The 18,315-nt window shown below is 43.7% G+C and overlaps 1 protein-coding gene across 1 annotated transcript in view; it reads right to left on the bottom strand.

Annotated features, from left to right (window-relative positions):
- Window positions 1–38: 38 nt before the first annotated feature.
- The window catches only part of kcnt2a (potassium channel, subfamily T, member 2a), a 29,841-nt gene continuing 11,564 nt past the window's right edge, over window positions 39–18,315 (bottom strand). The window contains exons 11-29 of the mRNA XM_066680727.1: window positions 17,697–17,861; window positions 17,017–17,153; window positions 13,919–13,982; window positions 12,321–12,429; window positions 11,903–12,011; window positions 11,143–11,292; window positions 9,307–9,512; window positions 8,533–8,740; window positions 8,271–8,376; window positions 7,987–8,159; window positions 7,807–7,878; window positions 6,271–6,405; window positions 5,871–5,982; window positions 5,543–5,644; window positions 5,112–5,195; window positions 4,309–4,437; window positions 3,819–4,038; window positions 1,894–1,978; window positions 39–1,278 (exon numbers count right to left, since the gene is read on the bottom strand). Of these exons, the coding sequence (XP_066536824.1) occupies window positions 1,167–1,278; window positions 1,894–1,978; window positions 3,819–4,038; window positions 4,309–4,437; window positions 5,112–5,195; window positions 5,543–5,644; window positions 5,871–5,982; window positions 6,271–6,405; window positions 7,807–7,878; window positions 7,987–8,159; window positions 8,271–8,376; window positions 8,533–8,740; window positions 9,307–9,512; window positions 11,143–11,292; window positions 11,903–12,011; window positions 12,321–12,429; window positions 13,919–13,982; window positions 17,017–17,153; window positions 17,697–17,861 (2,478 nt within the window). The 3' untranslated portion in view covers window positions 39–1,166. The remainder of the gene's footprint in view (window positions 1,279–1,893; window positions 1,979–3,818; window positions 4,039–4,308; window positions 4,438–5,111; window positions 5,196–5,542; window positions 5,645–5,870; window positions 5,983–6,270; window positions 6,406–7,806; window positions 7,879–7,986; window positions 8,160–8,270; window positions 8,377–8,532; window positions 8,741–9,306; window positions 9,513–11,142; window positions 11,293–11,902; window positions 12,012–12,320; window positions 12,430–13,918; window positions 13,983–17,016; window positions 17,154–17,696; window positions 17,862–18,315) is intronic.

Below are 18,315 nucleotides of genomic sequence, written 5' to 3' on the forward strand. Positions count from 1 at the left end.
TTATTTACATCACTCCTGAGGAGGTTACCTTTGTGGTAACACTGGAGTCCATCTGTTGCTCTACATACTTTGTTACCCCCTTTCCCCTGGTTCTTCAGCAATTGGGACCCCCACAGAGCAGATGTGATGAGAATAGCGGTGCTGCTTGAGTTTTTAAACTCCTCAGTGTCACTGCTGGACTGAATAGTCCATCGACCAACAACATCCAGCCGACAGCGTCCTGTGTCACCGATGAAGGACTAGACGACGACCGACACACACTGTGCAGCAACAGATGAGCTACTGTCTCTGACTTTACATGTACAAGGTGGACCACGAGGGAGGAGTGTCTCACAGAGTGGACAGTAATTGGACACAGGGTTTAAAAACTCCAGCAGCACCACAAGAAATTTTTAAATAAATATTTATATTTATTTATTTATAAATTGATATATTTGGTTAGTTATAAATTTATTAATTTATATGCATTCTGTGTAATTTTTTTTAATCACCTGAAAACACAGTCGTTGACAAAAAGCACTAAATAGCAGGCTGTTGTGATGCAGTTTTTAAAAATGGTGCCACCTTGTGGAGACTTGTGTCTGACCATGCATAAGTTACAAACCAGATCCATGCAGTTCTTTGAATCTAAAACCTAGTGTTACACACCAATGCATGCATCAACAAGGTTACTGAAGTATGTAAGTAAACATTTGTGGTAAGGCACATTTGAGCAGTTGAATTGTGACCAATATCTTTTCTGAACACCTCAAACCATTCTCAGATTTTCATGGTGGCGGCACAGGCTGGTGGATGTAGTTTGGGATGTGATTTGACCACTGTTGGTTTCACATGGAGCTTTTCCATTGCATGGTCCCTCCTCGACTCTACTGTGCTTTTCTGTTTCTCCATCAGGTAAATCTGCCCATGGTCCTGGAAGTGTGTTCTTTTTTTTTAGTCTGTGGGAGTGGAAAACCGACCAGGGACCAATCAGACAGTAGAGTCCATTACTGTAGGGACCATGCTTCAATAGAAAATCCCAAACCACATCCACATAGGTTTGTCCTTAATAACCTGTTCTCCATATGTTCTGGCTATGAGATCACATCTCAGCCAGCTTGTTACTCTTATTATCTGTGGTTAGTCAAGTCAGTGGTGTAGGAATTGAGAATTAAAATGGGTCAGATTTAATGGTCCGTCTGCTGCATGTCCCCCGTCCATGAGGTGTTTCCCACACTGCTCTTCCTGCTGTCCGCGTCCTTCGACATGAACAAGAAGGGGTCCTCACGAATGATGTATCTGGAATACAAAAGCCTTTTAAGTTTGGACCACCTCATGGATGAGAGACGCTGTCCTAAGAAAGCTTGGGTGGTGATGGAGGTAGTGTTGGTGGGTCCAACAGGGGGCGCTGCTGTGGTCTGTGGATCCCAATGCCTGGGCGCAGAGACGGACACTACTGAATAAACCGCGCCGTCATTTGCGGAGACGTAACACCGTGGTCAGGGCTCAGTGTGACCCTAATAGCTCCTATTAGTCTGTGTGTGGCGAGGGGACTACCTGGGTACTCTCTGGACCAAGTACAGCCATGATCGAGATAAAGTACATGAAGAAAATGAATCAATGTGAAAAAGCTTTGTCTACATTTTTTGGCTCTGAGCAAAAGCCTAGTGTCCTTTATTAGTCAGGTTAAAAGAAATTTTGCATGAAGCATAACAGAGGTCACATTTTATGTCCTTATTTGAAACACAGGATGTTAAATGAGATTATTTCTAATGAGAATTATTACTGAAATAAATTTTTAAGTTACTTTTCCAGCATGTGGTCATCTGGCAAATGTCCCTAAGGTCAACAAAATGGGTCCTTTCCTCAAAATTGTGGAATACCATGACGTCTGGGCTATTTTTTGATACTTACACAATGTCGTGGAGCTCCAGCCTGGTGTCCGGTGGGGGGTTGATTAAGACGTATGAGTGACTGCCCTGACTGTCATTCATGTCGTCTGAAATCAAGAGGAAGGGGTCAGTTAGTCACACTGCTGTTCTCTCTGTCACTGTTTTATCTGATGCTCCATATCATTAAGCCTTAAAGTCATGCTGTTTTAACTGAAGCTCATGGGTTGTATGCAGTGGCGGATGCTGGTCTTTCAAGGAGGGGAAGCTCAATTTCGGCCTACATCATAAAATGTGTCGGTTTATTTCTACCCTCCGTTCCTTTTAAAGAAAATGATCTGTGACCCTGTCGTACCAACAGCGCGTCTTTTCCAGGGACTTGACTAGTGTCCTCTCAATGGCCAGCGGAGCTAGGCTGCTTAAACGGCCTTGGCCCATGTGAAGTGTGTCCGTCTGTGAGTGCTTTGTGACGGTGGAGGGGCTCAGCAGCACCCGCTGGACAGAAACTGCGATAGAAGTCAGAAAGAGTGATAGAAGTCAGTCTCCAAACACAAGCAGCTACAAAAACCACACCAGAAATAGAAGCTCGATTTGTCGCTAGTCGATTTTAACAAAGAACAAAATGCCGCTAAAAGGATTAAGAAAGTTTGGTTCAGCGCAGAACAGAATGAAAATGTAACGCTCCCTCGGATCTTTACACCTAAGGGTCGCTGATTCGCTCATTTCGCTGTCAATCAAAAAGGGATTCAGCCTCAAACAGATCATCCAATCATCATGCAGAAGCTGAGCGTCCGGGCCAGCCGAGGCCAGCCCACTGCCCAGAGACGCTGAGTGTCCGATGGGCGGGACAAAGCCCAGACTTTATCCAATCACTCGTCTCGTTTCCCTGCACTTCGCTGCTTATCTATTGAACTCTGTGGACGCTCAGCGTCCTCACTGTTTAAATCACTGTGAATCTGCGGGAATGATTGAGAGGAAAGCTGCGTATTTACCAGTGATAAGAAGCTGATTCCGAACAAAAGTTGAGCGCGTTGTAGTGCATATTTATTCAATGACATGTACACACAACAGTATATATTTGATCACTTATTTTTTGACATTTTAGGGGAAGCTGAGCTTCCCTTGCAGTCTTAGAGCAATCACCACTGGTTGTATGTGTGGTGTTGTATCTGATGTTCTAGATCAGTAATCCAAAGCTTGTGGGTTCTGTATGTTGTTCCATCTCATCTTACAGATCACTAAATGCCAGAACCTGTGCTGTTTCTGTTGTGAATTGATGCTGTTCTAGATTAATAAGCTCTGAGAACATGTGCTGTTACAATCAAATCTAATGGGTTTTAACTGTGTGGTGTTTTAGCTGCTGTTCTATATCAAACACTCCTGAGAACCTTCTCTTAGGGTGTGTTCACGCTTGTAGTTCGGTTCCCTTGGTCCGGACGGTGTTACATTTACGTCCCGATTTGGTTTGAGTTCACACTGACACTTTTACAATCAACCAAAGCATGTAAATAATTAAGTGACGTGTGACACATGCAGGAGCCAGTCGTCAACTGGCTTTAATGCACTTGTCAAGGTTGTGTGTGTTTACCTGGAGGTAATCTACAAACTGAAAACACACTGAGAAGTAGCGAAATGGCCAAAGGAATCAAAACAGCTGACTTGTTAGGCTCCCTATGTTTGATTCCTTTAGACGCCTTTGGTTCTCATTGCGTTCATACTTCACAAAGCACACCAGAGTTAATTTATAAATGGACCGAGACCCTCCTGCGTCACTTTGCTGTGCACCTGAGTTAGAAAGGGAGAGTTCACACTTATTCTAACACAGCAATCGCACCAAGGTTAATTTAAATCGTCCCACAGCCGACGAGTCTGAAAACACCCCTAGAAGAAGCTCAGAGGAGCGGGACTTTATCTTTCCATGGTTCTCAGCGTTGCTCACTAGCAGCTCACCAAAGCCTTTCGTGGAGAGGCCGAGGTTCTTCATGCGTTTCTTGACTAGTTCAGCCATCTCCTGCCTTTCTGAGCGACGGAGGGGTCCCTGGCGTCGGTCGGGTCTCGCGACTCGGCTCCGACTGAAACGCCGAGCCCACTGTAGGCTCCGCCTCCTCAGAGGCTCTGTCTTCACCTCCTCCACGTCGTCCACATTTACTGACAGCTCAGACTGAGATGGCTGAGGGACACAAGGGAGACAAACGGTGCAACAGTTTCAGGTAGAATTCAGTGTGACAAGGAAAAAATGAAAAAAGTGTTGGTGGTGTGTTACTGTGTGTTGTGCTGGTACAAGCTGATCAGACACAGCATGGCCATTGAAGAAAAAGGGAAAAGGGGGTTAGGGTATGCAGGACAACAACGACTACAGCCTGTAATTTTAGAACTACAAAGTTCTTTGTGGGCGCAACAGGGTGGTTTTAATGTTCTGGCTGAGCGGTGTGTTAATAACCTGCAGAGGTTCTGGTATCTGGGTCTCGGTTCTGTAGATGCCGATGGGAATATCTCCCACAGAGGAGCAGAGTTTTTGGTAAAGTCGTCCGTACGTTTGCATCCACAGCTCCTCCTCTGTGATCTGCATCTGAAACGCACATGATTTGCTAGGTTAGTGATTGTTAGGCTAGTGATTGCTAAAGTGGTTTTTGTTCTAGTAGTTGGTGGACTACTGGTTGCTAGGTTTATGCTAACGTCAGCCTGAAATACACAGGATACAAAGGTTTGTAGACACCCTTTATAAAACAGGGAAACCAGCTCCTTTACAGCTCCTTTACTGATCCTGCTCTGCTTCTGATCTCAAGTGCAGAGACTTTAGAATGGCCCCGCCCCCTCATCTGAGTCTGTCCAATCACAGCGCTGGACCCACATTTATGTGAGAGCTCAAAGACGAGGTTAAACGCAGCAAAACAGACACCACAAGCACGGAGAAATAAGAGTAATGAGTAAAAACTGAGAAGAAAGAAAGTAAAAACGGCCAAAAACCAGAGCTTCTGCTCCTTGCCCCTTACTGAGTCGGGGTGAACAGTGAGCGGCTCATTATCATTTAAAGGAACAGGTGCTGAAAGCGGGCGTTCTGAACAGGGCTGTTTAGACAGGGGGAGAACACTGCTGTGGGGTTCATGGGATTTGGACCAAAGCAGGTCACAGACATTTCATAAAGAACCAGAACTAAGAACAATACTATGATATGAGCCTGTATTTATCACACTTGTCAAAAATCAGTGATCTGTAAGCATATTTCAGGCAGGGAAAGCTTACAGCACACAGGAAGCCCGATCCCGGCGTGGTGTCCAGGCCCAGCAGCAGTCTGGTGATGGTGATCACGTAGTCCTTCACAAAAGACTGGAAAACAACATAATCAATGTTAGAAGCTAGTTGCTAGGAGAGTACCTATTAAGCTGTTAGTGTTTGCTTGTTTAGTGATTGTAAGGCTAGTGTTTTCTAGGTTAGGATTGGCTAAGGTTGTGGTTGTTGAGTGGGTGAGCTAGTGGTTGTGGTTGTCGGGCTAGTATTTGGTGAGTTAGTGTTTGCTAGGTTAGTAAATGTTAGGCTAGTGATTGCTGAAGTGATTTTTGTGCTAGTAGTTGGTGGACTACAGGTTGCTAGGTTAATGTTTGCTAGCCTAGTGATTACTGAGCGAATGGTTGCTAGTTAGTGTTTGTTAGGATATTGTTGCTAGGCCAGTTTACCTGGTAGAGAAGAGTGTCCAGCATCCCAACACTAAACACTCGGCCAGCTGCAAATGGCAAACGAAACATGAAAGCCAGATTTGAACCCTTCTTCTTCTCTTTCTGCTCCAGAAAGAAAGAAGAAAAAACATGACTGGTGGGGTCTTTCTCTCAGGTGTCCTTTTTTGTCACGTTTGTATATAAACTCTAAGATGACATGCATTTACATATGGCACTGTCCACAGCATTTCATCTAATGAATACAACAGGAATAATCAGCCCACCACAGTAGTCATTATGATGTGTCACATGAAACGAGACCTGGAGATGTTCTCTGTGGTGTGCTCACCTTCTCCAGGTAAGAGAGAGCCTGAGAATAACGGTCCTTAGCCCTGAACTGCATGAAGCGCATATTCGCCGGATGAGTGAGTTCAGTGATGATACTGAGACCTGAGAATAACCTGGAGAGAGTGAGAGAGGTAGAAAGACAGAGGTTAGAGACAGAAACAGAGAGAGATAGAAAGAAAAACAGCGAGAGGGTAGAGTCAGAGAAAAAGAGTGAGATAGAAATCGTTTAAAGCAAAACACACTGATCAGCCATAACATTAAAGCCCCCTCCTTGTTTCTACACTCTACAGTAGTCCATCTGTTGCTCTGCATACTTTGTTACAATCTACAATGTGGACCAACAACCATCGCCAGACCGTTCCTTTAATGTGTGTGTGTTGTTCTGGGGGAGGGTCATTGACCTGAAGAGGGTCTGGACGTTGACGATGGTTTTGGCGTCTGCCATGTATTCCTCCTTGGCGCTCATAGTGCTCTCCTTGTCCACCACCACCATGTTCACCGCGAAGGAGACCCCACAGCGCAGCAGGTCGTCCAGACTGAACACAAAACATGGGTTAGTTCTGCAGTCAAGGGCAACAGTTTACGTGCCATTAAAGCAACACTAGGTAGGATTTGTATTTTTGCTCTTGGTCTCCCACTACACTGGCAGAATGTAATTCATTTTTACAGCACTGTCCTAAGAAAACAAAGGGGGAGGGAGAGGGGTGGGTTCCTACCCTCTTCCAAAAGTTACATAGTGTACTTTCTTAAGTGGTGAGCCAAGAGTAGTATAGACAGAGTCTCTATTCTCCCTGTTACAGCTCAGTGGAGCATCACAATGACTTTGAAGCTGTAATTTTAAGGTAAAAATATGACCTAGTGTTGATTTAAATGAGCACATCATCCACAGGAAAAAACTTTAAGGTGCAGTGCACTAGGTTATGCTCTATGGAGTGGGTCCCCCACAAGGTTTAGTACAGAATCTGTGTATTTGCTCGGTTCAAAGACGGTTACACACTGAACACAATGTGAAAAATTAAGATACAACTTGTTAAGAGGTGTGTTTATTGGAATTTCCCGCCTGATATTTTGCAGTGACCAAACGTCTTCTCCAGACACCGAAGATCCTCTCGCTGTTCACTGAGCTACATTCGACTCTGGAGAACAGAAAGCACAGTGTGTTTCATCGTCTCCTACAAGAGCTAACCCTTTATCCCCAGACTCATCCCCAGAACATCTGTGACCTGGTCTGACTTTGGGGATTTGAGTGGTGTCCACACACTTTTGGCCACACTGCAGGCTGGTGTGGTCAGTCCAGGGCTGTGGTCTGTGATCAGTGTCTCTGCATAATTTTGTAAGAAAGCACTGGCTGCTCAGACACAGATACAATAAGCTGATTGGGTGGTTGTTGTCAGGCGGACTCCAGAGACAGAGATGATTGGTTTGTGGATTACCCATAATCCACTGCTTTGTTTGGTGAAGACCTGTATAAGGGTAGTGTCTGAAATCATTCACTATTCTCCTGAACTCAGTTCCCTATAATAGTGCATAATATAGGGAGCCATTTTGGACACAGGGATGGATAGTCGTTTTTCGGGAAAAGAAGGACACATTTGTCGGCCTTCAAAGGATGCAGCCCCTGAATTGAGACGCAGCTACAGTTATACTGCACTTTCACAGCCTGAGAAATCACACTTAGTGCTCAGTGTCCATCAGCTACACACACTGTTCATTTCCCGTCATCAGGCTACACATCCGAATTCAGTAAATAAACACTAGTCGAGTGTTAAAATGAGCGGAAGTTTGTTGTCTGTGGAGGATGTGTCCTGTTATTTTCACTCAGAAAATCAACACAACCATATCATGTGACCAGGGATGCTGAGATTTTACACACAACTCTATTCAGATTCAGGACACTGGCTTGTCAATATCACTGGTGTCAGAAAATACTCCCAAACCTGTCGATAGATCCGACCATGTAGTAGACCATCGGGAACCAGCAGATAGTCTCCAGGAAATTTTCATCGGGACTAGAAGACAAAAGTTGCAAATATTATGTCTAAAAAGCCAGGCCTCAGACACAACTGCGGAGAAAATGGGAATGAGGTGTGATAAAACTGAGGATGGAGGTGTTTTACGGGTTGTCCAGCAGCAGGATGATGGGGTTGAGCTCGTGTCTGGGTCGGTACGAGGCTCTTAGCGGCAGGATGAAGTTGTAGAGTCCGTTTCCTGCCGTCTCTGCGGATACGATGACGGGTTTGTTGCAGAAATTGTACGCCTTCGCATCCTCACAATGTTGGTGCGAGCAGCCCTTTGTAAACAAACATCAGAACAAAACATGAGGATCAGTAATGAACTGTAATTTATGCATTTTCTCGGGTCCATTGTCCACATTCATGTTCATCATCTCCAACATTTCTACCTTGTTCAGTTCGAGGCAGCAATTTGGCATTTTCTCTTTCAGCAAATGACAGAGAGTCTGTGAGCTTCCAATGTAGGGTAAATTAGGAGGATAGCCCATGATATACCTGGCAAAAAAGAGAGAGAACCAGTGTTCTGTGATATGAGTGACTTGCCACTAGGGGTCAGTATAACAGCAGTTATAAGATGAAGAACAGACACTGGAGATAAAATGGACTGACCTCACTTTTAACACAAACATCATCCCACCCTACCACCATTACCCATCGCTGGCCTGTTCCTCCCACAATGCCCCAGTTTCGTCCTCAGACAGGTCACTCTCCCCGGCCTGCAGCAGAGGGGACGCCGGGAGCTCCAGGACAGTGCTGATGCTGGGTCTCTTGCTGGACTTCAGAGTTTCTGCCGGAACCGAGAGGGTAGAGCTTCGGCTTGGTGTCTCACTGGTGTTTTGTAGGTCCAAGACCACAGTTCCTGCAAAAAAAAAAAACAATAACACAGACCACTTTATCAGAAACACCCCCCTACTTACACTCACTGGCCACTTTATCAGAAACACCCCCCTTCTACTGACACTCACTGGCCACTTTATCAGAAACACCCCCCTTCTACTGACACTCACTGGCCACTTTATCAGAAACACCCCCCTTCTACTGACACTCACTGGCCACTTTATCAGAAACACCCCCCTTCTACTGACACTCACTGGCCACTTTATCAGAAACACCCCCCTTCTACTGACACTCACTGGCCACTTTATCAGAAACACCCCCCCCCTCTACTGACACTCACTGGCCACTTTATCAGAAACAGAACCACTAATTGTTGTAAGGTTTCCGGACCCTGAGCGCTAGGTTCTGGGTGAGAGTGTGAATAAAGGTTAGGGGTGAGGGGTGAGAGTTAGGTTAAGGGTGAGGATGAAGAGTGGTGAAGGTGAGGAGGAGGAGGGGTGAATGTAAGTGGTGAAGGTGAGGATGAGTGGTGACGGTGAGGGGTGAGGATGATGTTCAGTGTGAGGGGTGAGGATGAGTGTGTCTGACCCATGTTAGCAACGATTTCGTTGACCAGTATCCGAGTGTGGGGCGTGTTCCTGCAGCGCTCCTGACTGGGGAAGCTGGAGTTTTCCTCCTTGGTGACGCTGATGTAGAAGCACATGTCAGAGGAGCCCATGGTGAAGTGGCGTCCAGGATTGAGGAGGATGGTTTTACTGTCTCCGCGGCACATGCCAATGAGACAGATGCCGTACCTGCGGGACAGGAGAACGATGTCTCACAGCGAGTTTGTTTTTATTCACACAGTCATCAGACACAACTCAGAAAATCAGATTTAGCCGACAGTTCCTTCGTTAACAAACACTGTCAATGGGAAACTCAAAAGTCTACATGAGTCACTCAGTGTCTGATTTCTGTTTACTCAGAATTAACACACACACCCAACAGTGAATCCTATTCTCACAGAGCTACTTTAATGCTAAACAGTTATCTGTTTTGTGTTTACAGTTCTCTGGATCTATATCCGTGTCTATTTCTTCGGAAGTGAACATTATATTTAAATAAAGACAGAAGGTCATAATAATGAGAAAGCTTCTTATAATTTGGACTTAGTATCTGCTAATTATCCTAAATAAAGACTTTAATGTATCCAATATAACTTACATAGTCCTATGTCATACTTACGAGGAAAATTATAATTATGCATTTTTCCTAAATCATAGTAAGTCAGAATGATCAGACACCAGGTATGCCGGCAGGTCGAGACTGAAGTGCCCTTGAGCAAGGCACCTAACCCCCCAACTGTTCCCCGCCATAGCTAGGGCTGCCCACCGCTCCGGGTACTGCTTATTGCCCCCTGGTGTTCATTAGTGTGTGTGTAAGTGTGTGTTTCACTGCTTGGATTGAGTTAAATGTGGGAAACAGAGGCCAATAAAGTGATCCTCATTTTAATTTCCCTTCAAGAAATACAGCATCATAGTAAGTTATAATAATGTGTTAAAATTATAAGAAGCTACCTCATTCTTACTCTATAGAACACACATTTATATTTTTCTACACTGTGCGGATGTAGAAAGGCCAAAAAAGCAGGGTAAGGATAGACATACGAGATCAAACGCAGCGCTGTGTTACAAGTATATCTCCAAAATGTTGACATTACAGGTGATATGTTTGTAACTTTAACAGTGTCAGCAGTGTCTCTGTCACAGCTCCAGGATCCTGGAGGTTGTGGTTTCAAGTCCCACTCCGGGTGACTGTCTGTGAGGAGAGTGGTGTGTTCTCCCTGTGTCTGCGTGGGTTTCCTCCGGGTGACTGTCTGTAAGGAGTGTGGTGTGTTCTCCCTGTGTCTGCATGGGTTTCCTCCGGGTGACTGTCTGTGAGGAGTGTGGTGTGTTCTCCCTGTGTCCGCGTGGGTTTCCTCCGGGTGACTGTGAGGAGTGTGGTGTGTTCTCCCTGTGTCTGCATGGGTTTCCTCCGGGTGACTGTCTGTGAGGAGTGTGGTGTGTTCTCCCTGCGTCCGCGTGGGTTTCCTCCGGGTGACTGTCTGTGACAGTCTCCATAAACACATATTGGTAGGTGGATTGGAGACTCAGAAGTGTTCGTAGGTGTGAGTGGATGTGTGAGTGTGTGTCGCCCTGTGAAGGACTGGCACCCTCTCCAGGGTGTGTTCCTGCCTTGCACCCAGTGATTCCGGGTAGGCTCCAGACCCACCGCCGCCCTGAACTGGATAAGGGTTACAGACAATGAATGAATGAATGAATGCACTGTCAGTTTTGAGCATTTCTACTGGTGCATGTTTAAAGAAAGGCCACGCTAAGGGTCAGACATGGGGTTGAAATTATGTACAAAAATATATTAAAAAACAAAAAACATAAAGTTACTCACTTTTTCTGAGCGTGGAATGAGGCGTAGGTGAAGCTCTTGCCTTCGTACTCCCTGAAAAACATGCTGTCTTTCAGGACAATGTTATAAACCTCGTTCCCTGAACATCGGCCGTAAATCCTGTGCCACTGCTCCGGAGACTGCTGACCTTCCCTGAGAAACACACACACGCACACAGCATCAAAACACTGTCATTTCACACACAGAAAAAAACACATTACATATGTTTTGGATCTTTCTGCGGTGTCCCAACTGAACACTGGATTATGATTGGTGCCCTCTGTGAACAGTGTGATATGTCTCTGATATTTTGTGTGTGTGTTTGATGGCGAATGAGTTACACCTGGAGAAATAACAAACTACACCAGTAGAGGACCTACAGAAAGAGGCTACAGTACCATCCCACAGTCAATCACATGGATTGATGTGAAGTGTCTCTGGATAAAGAAACATATGTGTTCTGGTTTCTTTACAGTGGTGGTGAAGGGAACCAGACATCTCCAGTTCTCTAGCACACATCCAGCATCTTATATCTTTCCCAGTGACCTCCACCCTTCTAAAGAGCTTTATGTGGAAAAATTGTGATGATGGAGAATAGTGGAAAATTCATAACCATGTCATAAAGTAACTTTCTGTAAAGAGTTTTTAGAGGCAGATGTCTGGTTCCATTCACCACCACTGTCCACTACTCGGACAAGTCAAACCATTCTCAGTGACTCTGCTCATATCTAAAACTAATGGAGTTCCCCTGGGTGGTACCTACAAGCCCTGGGAGGTGTGCACTAAGAGGGTGATGAGTGTGGAGGTGGCCGGACAAATGCAGTTTAGGGCCAGCAGGGCGTATTTAAACTCCTCTTCACAAACCACTTGATCTGAGGGAAGAGCAAGAACAATAGCACATGGTCATGAACATCTGTGATACACATTTGTGTTAGAGAATATCTAAACCCCTTCATTTAAAGGAGGACACACTTAAGGTTTCCACTAAATATTAAAAAACAGACTATATACTGACACCTGGTGGCCTTCTGTTGTAAACACATATGATACATGGCTGCCCCCAAGGAGGAGACTCACTCTATGAAGCATAAATTAATTCATTCATGGACTACAAAGCAGTTCAATACTTTATTGTAGGGGATGCACTATGAAAGAAACAATGAAAGCGGTTTAACCACTACCTGCAAATTTCACATGGAACTTATTCTCTGGTTTGAGGATTTGGACGTAAAGGGGACATTTTGGTGCAAAGTCCTTCACTGCCCAGGCACGGAGAATGGTCTGATGATCCTGAAACACACACAAAAAATATTTACAATGCCATTAGCCTGTAAGTAGTGTGCTAATTGGGATTTGATGTGAAATACAGAAACATGCAGTTATAAAATGAACAGTGGAGGTGAATGGAACCAGACGTCCTCCTCTAAAATCCCCTCACAGAAAGTGAGGACAGTAGACTGTGAGGGACAGGGGGCAGTGGACAGTGGTGGTGAATGGAACCAGTTGCCCTCCTCTAAAATTTCCTCACAGAAAGTGAGGACAGTAGACGGTGGGGGACAGTGGACAGTGGTGGTGAATTGAACTAGACGTCCTTCTTTAAAAGCCCCTCACAGAAAGTGAGGACAGTGGAGGTGAATGGAACCAGACGTCCTCCTCTGAAAGCTCCTCACAAAAGTGAGGACAGTAGACAGTGGGCAACAGTGGACAGTGGAGGTGAATGGAACCAGATGTCCTCCTCTAAAATCCCCTCACAGAAAGTGAGGACAGTAGACAGTGGGGGACAGTGGACAGTGGAAGTGTATGGAACTAGACGTCCTCCTCTAAAAGCCCCTCACAGAAAGTGAGGACAGTAGACAGTGGGCGACAGTGGACAGTGGAGGTGAATTGAACTAGATGTCCTCCTCTAAAAGCCCCTCACAGAAAGTGAGGACAGTAGACAGTGGGCGACAGTGGACAGTGGAGGTGAATTGAACTAGATGTCCTCCTCTAAAAGCCCCTCACAGAAAGTGAGGACAGTAGACAGTGGGGGACAGGGGACAGTGGACAGTGGTGGTGAATGGCACCAAACGTCCTCCTATTGACATATATTTAAACATATGGCCTTAAGTGCAGCATTAAGAGATGTCCACTGTTCTGTGTCTATGCTCCAAAGAGGGAAATGTTTAGGATAAGCTGTCAGTAAGGATAGGAAACTAGACTTTTTCCTCTCCCTCAGTCCCTTGAATGTGCAAATGTAAACCAAATTCCATATTCCTATATTTGGAAAGGTAAAGAATCATATATATTGGAGTGCTAGCCAAGAGCGAGGGAGAGAGAACAGCGCGCTGAACCAAACACCTCTCTCACGGGATCCTTAAGAACCCATAACACACTGTTTCTGTAAATAAAGATGTATTTACACCTTTAATCGTGTCTGCGGAGATTCTTTTCCATCACCTGTCTTCACAATGCAGTAAATAAACAACACTATACAAGCTCCTCACAGAAAGTAATGACAGTAGACAGTGGGGGACACACGGCTGGTGTCTGACCGTAGTTTGGAGAAGGGGGTGGTATTTAAACCCACTCCTAGTGGAGGGGGACGTGCAGGAGACGATGAAAAGTCGAGATGTTATCATCATCATCATCGTCATCACACCATATAAAGTTAGAGGTGGAGATGGAATAAAATGTATGTTTGTGGTGTAGACATGGAGACGCCTGGATTCTTTCACCACCACTGGAGAGAAATGTCCACAAGTGTCTCCACAGTTAACCATTGTAGTCACACTTTACATACTGCTGCCGTACGGTCCACTTCACAGCGGTTGCTCAGAATAAAACACGCCTCGGCATTGTCCAGCCTGGGAAAAGAGAGCAAAAATAATTCCACTGATAGTTGTGCAATGCTTGATTCAGCCTGAAGAGGGCAGCTTTAATCTGTAACACTGAGATTTTTTTGTTTACTTGTTTGTTTATTCATTTATTTATCACATTTCTCCCCAGGTATGTGCAGTGAAATTAAATATATAAATGTAACGTTCTAAATAGATGTATCTATATAAATTAAAACTTACAAATTAATAATAGACACTAAAGTGAACAGGAAGACAGAGAGTTATATTCAGATAAACAAGGAGACTTTTATTTTGTCTCGGTATTTCGGGAGCTGACTAAAAATGCAGCATTTGACACGTTCAAATTATATTTTATTTGTATGTATTTCAGTTGTTTTGGTCGTTTTTTAATTTCTGTATATTAAGGGAATTTTATACATTAGCATGTCGCTAGTTTGGTGGAAAATGTTCCAATTAGTGCGGCACGGTGGCACAGCAGGTAGTGTCTCTATCACTCCGGGGACCTGGAGGTTGTGGGTTCGAGTCCCGCTCCGGGTGACTGTCTGTGAGGAGTTGGTGTGTTCTCCCCGTGTCCGCGTGGGTTTCTTCCGGCTGCTCCGGTTTCCTCCCAAAAACACACGTTGGTAGGAGGATTGGCGACTCAAAAGTGTCCGTGACTCAAAGGAGTGTGTGTTGCCCTGTGAAGGAGTGGAGCCCCCTCCAGGGTGTATTCCCGCCTTGCGCCCAATGATTCCAGGTAGGCTCTGGACACGCCGCGACCCTGAACTGGTTACAGATAATGAATAAATGTTCCAATTAGCCAAACAGCTAGCTAATAGTGATGTGTCGGTCGCGAACGAACCGGTTCAAAGAGCCGGCTCTTGTAAGTGAACGATGAGAGCCGGTTCCCGTCTAAGACCGAGCCATTTTTGTCTAAGGCTTGTCATTCAACCAATCAGAGAACAACAATCAAAGCTGAGACACTTGGTTTTCCTGAATGCCAATCTGCCTTCTAGGGCTGCAACAACTAATCGATGAAAATCGAGTGTTAAAATAGTTTGCGACTAATTTAATAATCGATTAGTTGGGTCCCGTTGCTACACGTGAAGAAGTCTGGAAGAAGGGTTTGAAAAATGGCGGAGGCGGTCACAGTAGAGGATAATGTTAGCACAAGCAGAGAGAAAAATGTACGACCCCAGTCATCAAAAGTATGGGAACACTTTACATTAACGCCTTTAAGGAACAGCGTTAGGTGCAAAATGTGCACAGCACCACAACATCACTGCATGAGGCACCTGAAAATGAAGCCTGTTGGAGCTGTGTGTGAAAGAGATGAAGTATAGTAAATCAATTCTACCTTTTCTCTCACTAAAATGTTACTAGAGCCTGCTAGAGTAGTTAAACAACATTTGTTTTTCTTAGGAAATTGATATTACACTCGCGTTTAGCGAACAAGCCTTAGCTTTCCCCCGAGTTTTCTCTTCCACCTTAAATGTGTCAATGCTCGACCAGCAGTTCCACAACAAGCCGTAGTTTTAGTCGAGCTAACATTAGTGACAAGTCTTTTTTCTCTCACTCAGTGTCACTAGAGCCTGCTAGAGTAGTTAAACAAGTCTCATTTTTAGTAAATTTATATCACTCTTGTATTTAGCGAGTTTTCCGTTCCACCTTAAATGTGGCGGCAATTACATTCAGAGTTTAAAAAAATCAATCCAAGGATTTTTAAAAATAATATATTTAAAGCCTTTTTCAAGGTCTTTTCTGACTGGCACTGCGTGTTAGTGTTTGAGTATCACAGCCAAGTGTGTATTACATTACATACACTGTTAAATATTGATAAATATAAAATTAATGTAACGGTTGGGTTAATTATTCATGTATTTTTTAATAATGGTAGGTTGTACAATTACAACATTAGTTCTCTAAAATCTTAAATATCTTAACACCATCTGACCATATGTGTTAGATGAAATTTCCTTTTATTCTCAGCCCATGGCATCACCCAATATCCATTTATGTAATTTCAATTTGCCTGCATTGTTGTCTGTACTTTAGATCAGTAGTTATTAACTTAAAAAAGGTGTATGTTCATATCTACACTTTCTCTCACCTCAGATAAAAACAGTCCATCATTGCAGACTATGTTTTAAAGAAGATCTGCACACCACAGCAAGCAGCTGTTCTCACTGATGGTATCCTGAATATGCTCATAACAGACAGGAAACCAAATTTGGCTTGTCTTCCTTTTTATCCGATTAATAATCGATTAATCGAAAAAATAATTGACAGATTAATCGATTATCAAAATAATAATTAGTTGCAGCCCTACTGCCTTCCAAAAATAGTTGAAGAAAATGTTAAATCAGTTAAATGTTTGTTGACAGTTGCGGTTGTTTTAATCACTACCGTTGAATGCGGCAGAGTATTTGTTTATTTTATTACCCAGACATGGACGATAATTTAATTTAATAAGCTATTTTGTAATACCTACCTTTTGGGTTCCATTGGCTGTATTTCAGAGTTTACAAGTGATTTTTTATTAAGGTGTTTAAATAAAAATCCAGTTATTTATACAATTGAATGTGAGTGCAATCAGTGAGCTATTACAAGACAGCCATAAAAACAATTGGCCATTGCAACACTATGTATTATTTTTAATATTGAACAATAATATTTTGTCCTTATAGTCATGTAAAATGTAGGTAATATTGTTCTGTACCAGTGGAAATAAGTGGTAAAACAAAGAGCCATTTAGGAGCCGAAAGAGCCGGCTCTTTATGAAGAGCCGGCTCCCCAAAAAGAGCCGAAATTCCCATCACTACTAGCTAATGTTTTAGCTTGGGTTTAGTAGTTATAATCACGTTTGAACAATACTGACTTGAATAATACGGACAGGACGTGGAAATGATCACTGATTTAATCACTGTTTAGCTTCAAGAACTCAGTATTCTGTTTATTGTGTATGCTTTTGTTTAAAATATTATATAACTACTTATTTAGGAAATAGGGAGCAAGGCAGCACACTTAGTTAATGGGACATGCTCAGTTTGTTAGTACTCACTTGGCCCTGAAGAGATCCTGGTCTTTGAGTACAGAGCCTTGAAGGTAAATGACCCTCTGAGACCAGAGAGGAATCTGTAAAACCCTCCGAACCTGAGTACCCATCTCCGCAGGACACAGAATAACCACGTAATAATCCTACAAGACACAGCATAACCACATAATAATCCTACAGGACATAGATAACCACATAATAATCCTAATCATAATCATATATCTTTTACTACATAGGAGTATACTTAATATGTGGTCAAAAACTTTTGGGTTTTAAGTTTTTTTAAGCTTGCAGAATAATCATTGATTCCATTTTATCTTCACTGATTTTGTTTTTTTATAAAAACCTTATAGCAACACCATAGCAACCACCTGGAATCCCATTGTAGCCACCTTGCAGTACAGCCACCAATCAACTTTCTAGTAACCAACTAGCACCTTTATACATTACCATAGCAAAAACCTAGCAACACATTAGCAATCACCTGGAACACCAAAGCTACCTCCTTATACACCAGCAACTACCTCACAATCAGCATCAGTGTCAGCCATGCCTATGAACTGTATTTTCATTTCAGTGTTTGGTGTAAATACAGCGACCCCGAACTGGATAAGAGATTACAGACAATGAATGCATGATTGTGTAATTTCTATATGTTTGTTTTACAGGACCAGTCCGACTCGTACCTGGAGTTTGGGATGGGCATAAAACTCATTGAGGAAGTCCATGAGGAGGTCGATTTTGAGAGAACTGACGCACAGCACCACATGCCTCTCCGTCTCGGCCCTGTGTCGGCTGTAGTTGCCTCCACATTTCTGACGCTCCATCCACAGGTACGCCAGCTGCTCAAACTATGACATGACAACTCACATTTATCATGCCGTCTCTGTCCAAAGAAAAATGTGTATCTCTACATATCTGGATGTTTAATTTACTACATCATTTGGAGCGACTATTTGGAAAGTGCATTGCGCTGATCAACATGTCTCACTGTTCTCAGTACAGTCTTTTTAACAGCAACAGCAGATTCACACATTTTATACACAGTCTCTAGAGAAAAGCCTGTAATGGAATGAAATGCAATACTTTGGAGCGGCTGCACATGAGCCTAGATCACCATGCGTGATGCTGCGCTTCTGCTCGAAGACTCTGCATCCGATATATTTGGAATGTGTTGGTGGCAGAGCTATGCATCCACCATCAGCACTGACTAATTTTCATGTCGTTGAATGCCATCAAATCCACACAGTAGTGTTCCAAAATGTAAAAGCAGAGGAATCACTGTAGAATCAGAGAAAAAACTGA

Source organism: Hoplias malabaricus, chromosome 9 (genome assembly GCF_029633855.1).
Source record: "Hoplias malabaricus isolate fHopMal1 chromosome 9, fHopMal1.hap1, whole genome shotgun sequence".
Classification (NCBI taxonomy): Eukaryota; Metazoa; Chordata; class Actinopteri; order Characiformes; family Erythrinidae; genus Hoplias; species Hoplias malabaricus.